The sequence below is a fragment of the Lygodium microphyllum genome, chromosome 15, assembly GCF_053477565.2.
Source record: "Lygodium microphyllum isolate KBCC chromosome 15, Lygodium_microphyllum_v1.1.10, whole genome shotgun sequence".
In the NCBI taxonomy this organism is placed as follows: Eukaryota; Viridiplantae; Streptophyta; class Polypodiopsida; order Schizaeales; family Lygodiaceae; genus Lygodium; species Lygodium microphyllum.
The window spans coordinates 133,489,823-133,501,126 of record NC_141149.1 but is presented as its reverse complement, the minus strand read 5'-3'; the positions used below and the strand labels follow the sequence as shown (position 1 = coordinate 133,501,126).

Here is an 11,304-nt window from a genome sequence, read left to right as displayed (position 1 = left end):
CATGTGCTTCTCTATAAATACAACTATGGACACATTCCCACTTATGTTGGGAAAAGAAGCAAGATGCGATTTGGTTGCTGAATTTGTAAGTTTCCATTGCGGTGTGAATTGCAATTGGTTTCAAATCTAGAACCCTTTTGAGCCATGGTTGAAGGGATGGTCCAAGAAGGATCGCAACCACCTCTTGTGTGTGCAAAGTTTTTTTCTTAATTTATGTTCATTTTTCTATTTGGCAGTGCAAATTTCAATGCTGTGGAAGTTATATTTTATAACACAGATGATCTTGCATGTGTGGATCAAGCCTTGGTGAATGCGGAGCGGCTCTGAATGCTCGAATAGTTGGGAACCATTAAGGTGGTGGGAACAGGTTATATTATGTCTAGAAAGGAGGTTTTAGGGGAGGCCTCTTCCTATTGAGCCCCTTAAGCATAGGACATTCACAATGAGTGACAAAAAGGGCGAGAGGAGGCCACGTCAGCAGGGTGAGTTGGCAAGCATGTGACTTCTTGGGGAGCCAGGCTTTTCCCCTCACAGAGCCTCGCGCTCAAAGAGAGGAAGATTAATAGACCAATCAGGATTCAATGTCTCGAGGGACTGTCTTAAATCAATATCAATAATAATAAACTTATTTGGAATTGAAGTCCCCCCTCTCTCTCTCTCTCTCTCTCTCTCTCTCAATTCATGGTCTTTGGTTGCTTTCTCTCTGTTTCCTTCCTCCCATCCCAGCTAAGGAAGGAATTAGGGTTTCTGCGGCTGCCCCGCCTCCTCAGGCTCCCCCTTACTTGATGCGGATCGCTCCCCGGACTTCCGCATCTGCCACAGCGACTCTTCCTCCACACCCCTCCCCCCCTTGATGATTTCCCCCTGACCTGCCCCTCCGAGATCTGTCATCGCCATGGATGTCTTCAATTCGCTCCTGGAGCATCAGCATGCCGTGGCCAAAGCTCTCAGAAGCTGGTGGGACGACGTCAATGCCTCCAGCTCCTGGCAGGATGGAGTCTTCTACACTCTCTGTGCTGCATACTCGCTCGTCGGTGCCGCTGCTCTGGTAAGAACTACATCTGTCTCTTTTGGTTTGTTTCTCTTTATCCTACATTGAACCTTCTGCAGCAGCAGGAGCTCGGCTCCTCTGATGATGTCTTGCTTAAATCGATTATTTTCCTGCACTGCCTATGCGCGGGGGATGCTGCAGGAGTAACCTAAGCTCTGATTAGGAGAGAGGAAATTCTTCGGAACTTGACTCAGACATTGTTTTCAGAAAAGCACATCAAGACTCTTGATTTGTCGAGAGCCTACATTAAGGACCTAAGTTTTTAGACCTGGAGGCCATCGCTCTGCTTGGCTCGTGTCTTTTCATGCTTAAATATAAGTTTTGAATGGTCATGTCCTCATGAGCGAGGAGAGTTGATCAGGAGTGTTAAAACGCCACACATCTGAGTGAGACCTGGTGCCACTAAGCCGCCTCAAATCTGTGGATTTATGGAAAGCAGACTCAGAGCTTAATTGCCAGGTTTACAGGGGACACAATGGAAGAGATCACACTATTTTCTACTTTGTGAGACAGCAACTGCAAATGCAGTTTAGATTTGTGACTGCTATATCATGTCCTTGATCTTCAGATGAAGAATATGGACAAATGCTAGGTTTGACAATTAATATCTACATTTGCTCATGCCCATGCAGAATAAACCCAGGATGAATCAGTATAGGTACAAAGTGCATCAATATCCATCACTTGTTATATCGTATATTCAAAAAATGTGCCAACATAGAGAACCTTTCATCACATAAGGAAGGATAACACTAAAGCTTGAGTTAGTGCAGACTACATAGGTGGAGTGAAGATAATGTGGTATATCATAACATGTTTAATCTTCTGCAATGTTCACAATTGATAATTTGGGGGGAGGGTTGGCAATTGGAGGGAGGGAGAGTGCAGCCTGATTCTTTGCTCTACCAGTTCTTTGGTTGTTTGTTCCTTTATGCTATGTTCATCAGAATAAAGCTATTCCGATGTCTGTAGGCTAGACCTGTACAAGTACATAGTGCATCAATATCCACATTCTTCATATTCTATACATGTTAAACTTGTCAATTGGGAGAACCTTTCATCACATTAGGAAATATAACACTAAAGCTTGAGTCACCTGGAGATTCCACAGGTGGAGTGAAGATAATGCAGCATATCATAAAATATTTAATCTGCTGCGGCGGTTGTAATAGATAATTTGGGGGAGGGTTTGCAACTGGATGAGGTGGAGCTGCAGTCTGATCTTTTGCTCAACCATTTTTCTAGTTATTTGTTCCTTGATGCTTTGTGGCTGAAATGAATTCAGGGTTTTGTAATTTTCTTTTGCGACTCATATATGTCTGTAAATATGTAGATTCAACTCATACGTATAGAGTGGCGAGTACCGGAGTATGGTTGGACTACACAAAAAGTATTCCACTTGATGAATTTTGTTGTAAACGCTGGTAAGTCTTTTCTGTTGACATGCGTTCTGTTGCTTTTGTGTTTGTTCTTATGCCGCAATACCTCTTACACGTTTTGTGTTGGTTACACAGCACGAGCATTGGTATTTGGCTTCTACTTGAATGTGTTCTCATTCCATGTCAGGGTAAGGTCTAGTTTGAGGACTTGATTTTGTTCCTAAAAGGCAGGTCACCACAGAAGTCAGTGTCTTCTCATAAGCCGTGTGCATTGCAGATTTTCAGGGTTATACTTCTGGATCTACCTGGGCTTCTTTTCTTCTCAACCTATACTTTGCTTGTCTTGTTTTGGGCAGAGATTTATCACCAGGTCAATGACCAATCACTTCGCATCAATTGTGTTGTGGATCTTGTTTGTTTGTAAGTATATTTCTGTAGCATTGAAAGTCTGATCTGGTTTTGTGTTTATGCCAGGCAAGAAGCTTGCCTACTAACAGGCTACGGCCTGGATTTCTGATGATAAATGCTGCCATTTATTTCATACAGGTAGTCGAGCAAGCTTGTCTTTGAATTATTGCTTGTCAAGCTTCTATAGCCTCTTATTGATTAGCTGTTCTTTTATCTCAGGTTGTGATTTGGATCTATGAATGGTTAAGCTATAATGGAGTGAGTTTGGCAGTTGCAAGATTGTTCTTTGCAGGTGAGACGTCTGGACCATGGGTATTGGTTTCGAAAGTCTATCATGGTGGCTCATAGGAAATATGATTCCATCGCTTCACTAGATTGTTAAGGCATAGGCGGCTTGAAATAGATGAGGCAATTGATGAACATTAATCCTTTTTTTGGCAGAGAGGTGCAGCCCACCTGCTCTACTTTCTCTTTACTTGCTTGCATGCAATCAACTTGTCCACACAGCCCACTAATTTTAATGCATTAGCTGTTAGTATATATATTTGCAGGTCTTCACCTGTCATAAAATTGATATCCTTTTATTTGGCAAACATACTCATTGCCTTGCTTGGCCATCGTATGAAAAGAACTGAGCTTGCCATTACAGAATTAGTGCACCTATCCTATAATACACTTGCTTTTGACTGCATAGAAGAGAAATAGCTTTGCTAAGTATCATCACCTTTGGATCAAGTGAAAAAGAAACCAGCCCATATGTTAAAAGGGATTCTTACCATGATGACCAAGCTTTAGAGTTGTGAAACATTTACAAGGAGAATGTAACAATCGTTTGACATTTCTTGCCGTGTTATCATAGTTGCTGAAACAATGCTTTGGATCCTTGAAATGTTTTGGGAACTTTGAAACACACATTTGGATTGTGGTATTTTTTCTTTGTTTTTGGTAGGTTTTTTGAAAAATGTTTTGTTTTCTTGGGGGGTGGGGGGGTGGGTGGGTGTGTTGAAATTTACTTACCCGTGTTTCTGTTTGTGGCGGACAACTTACAAGCAATGGGTTTTAGTTTTTAGCTTTCATTTCTAGCCACCTAGGAAAACAATAGTTAGCCACGGCTCACAAGTAACAAAATTGCTCATTGATGTTGAAAAACCAGCCATAAATCACCCTAGTCGATGCTAGATGGCGGCCAAGGGAATGATGCAACAACACTTGCACGCATTGGGGGGAATGGTGGTGGTTGAGACTAATGATGCATGCTCTTAATATAAGTACACAAGTAGGCAAAGATCCTTGCAAGCCTCCAATTGCCTAGTCTTTCTGCAAATCACCTTGACCACAACCAAGTCTGCTATAGCTAGCCTTGAGTGGCCCCTATCACCAAAAGAGGGTTAGTCATTGGGGATCAAAACAACTACCAACTACTTTTGGTTAGCAACCCTCAAAATAACGAAGGGGACCGATCTTTCTTTGTGTGGAGATGCATGGGTATTCTAGATCCATTGTTTGACTTGTTTTCTATTGCTGAATTGCAATTTTTAAGATTAAGTGTTTGCAAGTGAGATTTGATTGCTCTTTGGCTCATTGGAGGATGGTTTTGTGGTTTCATTGTGGGGGCATCGCCAACTTCCTTAAGGGGGTGAGTCTATGGTTTCTCAAGATGCAAGCACTTCAAGTCTTAAATTTTGGCCAAAGAGAAAAGCCATTCTGGAAGGATGTCTCATAGGGAATAGAGTAGGAATTTTTTTGAACAAGTGAGGTTTCTTGGAGGAGATGTTTGCTTGCATGCTTAGTAGGATTGAAGTTTGGTCCTCTAGTACATGGGGTTGGGATGGATGTTGGTGCTTCGGAGTCTAGGGAGCTCAAGAGGAGTGATGTGGATGATGCTTTTTTCAAAGAAAAATTGCTTAGGGTAGTTGACATACTTCCTCAGTTCGCTAGTGCAATGGAAACTCTTTGTTAGCTTTTGAAGAAATCTAATTTTGCATTGTTGAATTCTTCAAAGCTAGCAAAAGCAAGGCACCAAGAGACATTGATCCAAGATCCTAGTGTGGTTGGAAGACAACCGATTGGTTTTTAGTTTGTTGTGGGACAAAGCACAATGATTTTCACCAATGCACTAGTTAAACAATCTGCTTTTGTTTTGGGTACTGAAGTTAATAGACAAGGTAGTAATTTTCAGCAAGTATTTGTAGCCCTCTTGTCTGTGAAAAATTCACTTTGAAGGAAAAAGTTGAAGACTACAAAGATGGAGGACAATCAATAAAGCTTGAGACCCTCAATGGAATAGAAGACAATCTGAAAGCTTTATCTTGCTTACTTGCATGGAAATTATACTAAGTTGCCCAAGGTGCACAAAGCATCTATTTTTATCATAGGAAATGTACAACAATGGTTGACAAATCTTTTGGTTCAGCAAAAAACACCAAAAATTTGAATATCGTCCAAGCAATAGTTTCACAACATGTGGGTCACTAGCATTTTGAGGTGGAAGAAGCACAGTAACAGGGAAGGGTTGTCTTGGAATGCGGAAATGCCATCTCTGACAGATTTATTGAAAGGGGATACCAAAATGGGATTGAAGACGTCCCCTATCCTATTCCCCACAGCTATCTCCCTGTCTTGATAGTCCTTTACCCTGTGCCCTTGTTATGGATGACTGATAGGGGATGGTTTTGACAAGGGATTTTTTCTTGGGGTGTTTCAGCCTTCTTCTGAGGAGTTTAATATGTTAGTTTTCTTTTTGTTTCTCCCCCTTTTGTAACACATATACACATACAAAATCAGCATGCTTTTGTATGAAGTCATACCAAATCAGCCCACATTGCACACAAATTTTTTACAATTGAAAATACGTGTATGCATGCATGCGCATGCATGTGTTCTTTGGTAGTACACATTCAACCACACATCTGCCCACCACATCACATGCATATATTTGTTAACCATGAAATTTGAAATGTTATTTATGCATGCTGTCCCTTGCCCCATCCCACCCCTTGTCCCCATCGCTTTCGTTTGATTGTCTCCTATCCTTGAGCCTGTCCCTGTCCCCCATCCCCCGTCCCATGTTACTATGAAGTGAAGATTTGCTTGGAATCAATTGAGGGAAACAAATTGCAAAGATTTTGGGAGGCTTTGCTTCTTTTTTTTCTTACGGGAGTGTTATTACAGAACAGAAAAAAGAGCATTGTTGCTGGCTGCCTGAGCAGGTTCATGAGTTGTGACTATTGTACAAAGACCAAAGTACACAGCATACTTCAGCTCATGGAGAGGGTCTCTGTGGCTGATGAATTGCTGTGGTAAAGGTGTTTTCCATACCACTATTTTTAGACAAGTTATAGAGCTACAACATGCACATCTTTATTTTTCTGCAGTCTGTGTTGTGCGTGGTACCTAATTGCCAGTTTTCCATTGCACACCTATGGTTAGGGGCCATTACATGGGTATCTAGTGCCATATTTTTATTGAGATTTTACTTGTAAAGTCGCCCACTTGCATGAAGGGCATCAAAAGATAAAATATTGCATCCTTTCCACAACTTTCTGCTGTTACTCTGCCTGAGAGTATGCAAATCTTGCCATCTCCACAGATACTTTGTTTTATTGAGATGCTTTTCCTTTTTGTACTGGGAATCCTTTTTGAAAAAAGTAGTCATTCAGGATTATGGAGCTCAAGGAAATAACGACTATGCAGCAAAACTGAGATTTAATCAAGAAAAGAAGATAGGGAGTATTTGAAAGAAAAAGTCAGAACCGAGTAGAGTGTAAGGTTACGGGGCAGGTAGGGGAAGAAGATAGGATTCTCAGTAATTATCTGCCAAACTTATGGTTCAGTCAATGTAGAAAGATGACTAGATGACAGAGTCAGGTTGTCTGTTTGCAGTAAAGGTGAAGCATCCATCTTCAACAGTCATTTAGATGTGGTTATGGAAGTACTTTTGTGTTCTATTTTGCTGTAAATCAATGAATGGCAGTGCTCCCTGAGTGGTAACAAGATAATATAGGGTGAAAAAAGAGGATCTATTACATTGAAGGTTGTGTGATACACACTGAGAAAGATTGGTTTGTTGCAGTTGTATCCTTTTTTGCCGCTTTGGGGTTCCTGCTTTATGGTGGAAGGTAAGAAGTGGTTGCTACATACATGGTTTAAGTTTATGCTTCCTGATTACTGTAGATGTATTTGAACTGTTAAACAGATGTGATTTCTAAAAACTCTTGGTTACAGGCTCTTCTTGATGCTTCGGCGTTTTCCTTTAGAGTCAAAAGGTCGCCGAAAGAAACTTAGGGAGGTATGCATGCTAGTGTTGTAGTACGCATGGTTGGTACCGAGGAATTTATAATGTGCATGTTGTAGCACCATTGATGCATAGGACAGAAATTTTTTTTTGGAGTTATGCATGTTTTGCATGAGGCTTGAGCAATGGCTTGTAATATCTGCATTTGTATGGAGAGGTCATGTATGCAGAGCTTGAAAATACTATTGAAGAGCTGTTTAATTGAATGAACTTTTATGGCATGTTGCCGAAGTGCCAGATTCAGCTCTAGTTTATAGTGAGAAATCTTTATGGAATGATTGCATCTGCCACATTGACTTGAGTTATTTTTCCCCTATTAGTAGTGTGGATTGACCCCTTCAACTGTCTACTGCAGGTTGGATTTGTCACAGCCATATGCTTCACATGCTTTATAATCAGAACCATTGTTGTAAGAACTCAATCAAATGAGATTTGTCTTTGGCAAATTGTTTCAAGAACTGCAAAACATTGACCTCAGATCCAGTGACCGCTTTCATAATCTTGATGTCTGCTTGATTGATTCAGGTGGCATTGTCAGCATTTGATGAAGATGCTGACTTGGATGTACTTTCCCATCCTATCCTGAACCTAATCTACTATATGGTGAGGGGGCCCTCTGTGCTTATGACTGTTTAGAATAGAATGGAGACCTTCAAGTGTGAAATCTGCTTTGAGACCAACAACTTATGGCAATGAAGAGTGTCAGCTTCTTAAATTACAACTGACAGCAACTCAAAATTGTCATTTTGTGACTAACTTTGACTGAGATCTGGGCAATGCTTTTTGGGCCATCTGTGTGTAGCTGTCCTTAATGCGAACTCTATTTAGTGTTTGATTAATTAGGTTTCACTGAAAATTTCCCTTATTTGATGTGCTGCAGCTTGTGGAGATTCTTCCATCAGCATTGGTTCTGTTTATCTTGCGGAAGCTACCCCCTAAGCGTGCTGCAGGATATCATGCTATCCGTTGATGAAGGGAAAACTTGGTCTAATAAGGAGAATTTCGGCTTATCCTAGGAGATATCATCCTTGACAATTTTCATACATGGATTGGATGGTTGATCTTTGGATTCTGGTTTGAAGAAAAACCAGTGCTGGGTCTGCTTACCAGGGGAGGAGGCACTTGCAAACGTAAACGCCATGGCCATGTGGCTCATTCTTTTTGTGAATGAAAATCTGCGGATAGGTGTGAAGATGTGTGTTTCACAAGTGGGGTGACCTGGCAATATGTGGCTGTAATCCTTGTGAAGAAGATAGGACATTTCACACGCAGTTTAGGAGCAATTTTTTGGAATAATGATTATTCATTTAGAGGTGTCATCCTACACTCATTTTCAAGTTGCAAGTACAGTAGTCATAGTTAAGGACTCTCCAGGTGCGGGGTTGTGTGACGCATTGGAGGATATGATGTGTATTCGAGTCCCAGGGTCGGATTTTGGGCTTAAGCCATTGTAGTTAAAACAGGTTGGACTTCACAGGATGATGTCACCTCAAATGGTTGAAATGTTGCATGTGCCAATCTGTTTTGCAGATTGTGTCATAGATGATTTGATGATGACCTCTTAAATTTAACTCCTGTAACAGTCCAGTTGAGCTTCCTTGAAGCAAAATGTTGTTTTCCCCATTGCTGAGCTTGTAGCAGTAGACAACCCAGCCACTTGGAGCTGTGCGCTTAAGAGTGTAGATGAATAGCTTTTGTCGAAAGACATGACGAGACCTTTTGAGTAGGCCAGCTGTGATTTGTAGCTGGAAATAAATCGAGATTAAATTGTAATACCTGCAGTTGCTTTTAGCTAAATGCTTTTGTATAATATCACACAGCTGCTATTAAGGCTACAGAATTATTGCCCAAGCTCTCTCTCTCTCTCTCTCTGTCTGAAAAAATGAAAGAACAGAAGTGTAAAGCCTTCTCTCTTTCTCTGTGCAAGAAGGGTAGCTGTAGTGTCTACACACCCCATCTCGAAGCTCTTGATCAGCTTTCTTTGCGTATGTGCCGCCTCTCTCCCATCTAAGTTGATAATCGACTGAATACAGATGCTCCTATCCCAATTGATGATCGAATATGTAGGCCCCTTTTCAATTGATGATTGAATGAACACGTTTTGCTAGCATCGCCCTTCATGGCGTGTGCTGTTACGATGGTACACATGGTTATCGGTAGCATGGCGAATCTTCATCGAAAGATCGGTTCAAGTAAGGTAGCCTGAGTCGAGGGTTTTTGGAAAGGCTTCCAATTAACGTGAGCTAAGAGGCGGACTTTGTAAAGAGTTAAGAGGCGTGCTGAATGGCCGATGCTATTACAACGCTACACTTGACGATGCTGAATCGTCATTGAATAATTGGTTGGGCTAACTTGAGTTGAGTCTTTTCTAAAGGCTTCAAATTATCTGACAAGGTCGAACTTTAGACAAGTTAAGAGGCGCACTCTTTAATAGTTTGGTTCTTAAAAGTCATTTTGCACTAGCCTAAAGTTAATTAAAGCGTTCTTGAACTACGGAAAAATAGAGAAAAAAGCAAATGCCAGTGGCGTGGAAATTAGCTGTGATTGTGGAAGGAAAGAGGCGAACTTACAAGTACCCACATCCAAAGGTAATGTTGATGGCCGCTTTTGGCCATTGACAATGTTCAAGCTAAAAACTGCCTCATGGCTTGTCCCACTAAGTAGAGGACCACTTGAGGTGACCGTTGGTAAAGCCACAATGTCGTGGAGAGCTACGAGGTCTTGTCTTGTGGCTCTAGTCCTTGCCCACAAGACTATGTGAGGATGTGGGCCATCACATTCCACCACCAAACATTTTCAAAGCGCCTCTCCTAAGGCCAACATGCATATATTGAGGTCCCTTCCTAGTAACCTTGATAGGAGAGTTAAGAGCTCTTGTATACATGTAAGTTTGCGTTTCTATTGTATATTTTATTTGTAACAAATGGCATGCATCTAGTTAATTATAATCACCATTTTGGTTTCACCATGGATTATTCGAGGATATGGTCATCATACTTCACTTTTAGACGTTCTCAAAGGCTGCCCCCCCCCCCCTCCCTTAGGAGATAGCATCATTCATCTATCGAGGTTCTTCTATAACAGTCATCTAGATATTTTAGATAATAGGTGGCTCAGAAACCTATGTATATTTGTGTTTGCTTGTCTATTAATTTTATTCATGGCAAGACATACAATGGATTCTAGTCTTGTAGTCTTCTTTGGAGTTCACACACAGCACACACACTCTCTCTCAAGGATACAACTTATCTATTGAAATCCAACAAGGCATGCGTATTTTAAGTGTCAACAAGTGGGAAAATATAGATTCTCCCTACCCATAGGCTCCTCATTGACCATATGTCTTACTCCTTATGTTGTGTTGCCAAAAATCAAACATAAATCTGTTTCTCCAAACTTCACACAATTCTCAAAGGTGATTCCAACAATTTTGCATATTCCTCAAGAGTGAGTTTGTGATACCATCCCTTCTTGGGCTTTTGTCTCTAGGAAAATGCACTAAGAGATTCTCTACCTTATCCTCATTGATATTTGCATCTAGAGTGACAATGACATTAGATTTGATTTTTAACCAACTCATATAGAACATACATGGAGTTGTGTTGCTTGTAGGAAAATGTAGTTGTAGACCTAATAAATGCATGGAGTATTATTTGCACATACACACAATAGTTTGTGAACATGTGACCATGTACATCCGCATACTCTTTTAGCCATGACCCTTCTTCAATGGAGTCCTCTACCTATTCCGACTTGTTCAACTTATGTGATCATGAGAAGCTTGTAGTCTTACTACATTCTCTCTTGCAAAAGAGGCAAATCTGCTCTAATTCAATTTATGTGTTTGATGATTATTATCATGTAAGCTCTCTACAAGCTTTGCTTAATGATAAAAAACATGAGTTGAAAGCCTTGAATTAGATATATCAATTGCATAAACACAAAAAGTAAAACATGATTATTTGAGGCATCAACCTTGAAAGAATGTATCAATGCCAAAAGTCACTCTATGACATCCAATTTCTATCTTCTTAATTGCTGCATCACACACACACACACACACACACACACACACACACACACACACACACACACACACACACACACACACATACACAAACATGAGCTTATCAAGGTACTTCAAACTCTTGCACACGCGTGTGCGCGCGCAC

At 40.9% G+C, this 11,304-nt stretch overlaps 1 protein-coding gene across 1 annotated transcript; it reads left to right on the top strand.

The window, feature by feature from the left end:
• The first annotated feature begins 561 nt into the window (after nucleotides 1–561).
• LOC148025094 (tobamovirus multiplication protein 1-like) lies at nucleotides 562–8,703 on the top strand. Its single transcript, XM_087694802.1, has 11 exons — nucleotides 562–1,048; nucleotides 2,385–2,475; nucleotides 2,566–2,618; nucleotides 2,708–2,800; nucleotides 2,905–2,976; nucleotides 3,058–3,130; nucleotides 6,911–6,956; nucleotides 7,063–7,126; nucleotides 7,488–7,541; nucleotides 7,658–7,735; nucleotides 8,013–8,703. Exons 1-11 carry the CDS (start codon nucleotides 896–898, stop codon nucleotides 8,100–8,102), a joined length of 867 nt encoding a protein of 288 aa, XP_087550928.1. The 5' UTR covers nucleotides 562–895; the 3' UTR covers nucleotides 8,103–8,703.
• Nucleotides 8,704–11,304: the final 2,601 nt, after the last annotated feature.

Coding starts and splice junctions, on each gene's coding strand:
- LOC148025094 (XM_087694802.1), top strand. CDS start 896: ATGGATGTCTTCAATTCGCTCCTGGAGCATCAGCATGCCGTGGCCAAA. Junction 2,476..2,565: donor GAATTTTGTTGTAAACGCTG/GTAAGTCTTTTC, acceptor TTGGTTACACAG/CACGAGCATTGGTATTTGGC. Junction 2,619..2,707: donor TGTTCTCATTCCATGTCAGG/GTAAGGTCTAGT, acceptor TGTGCATTGCAG/ATTTTCAGGGTTATACTTCT.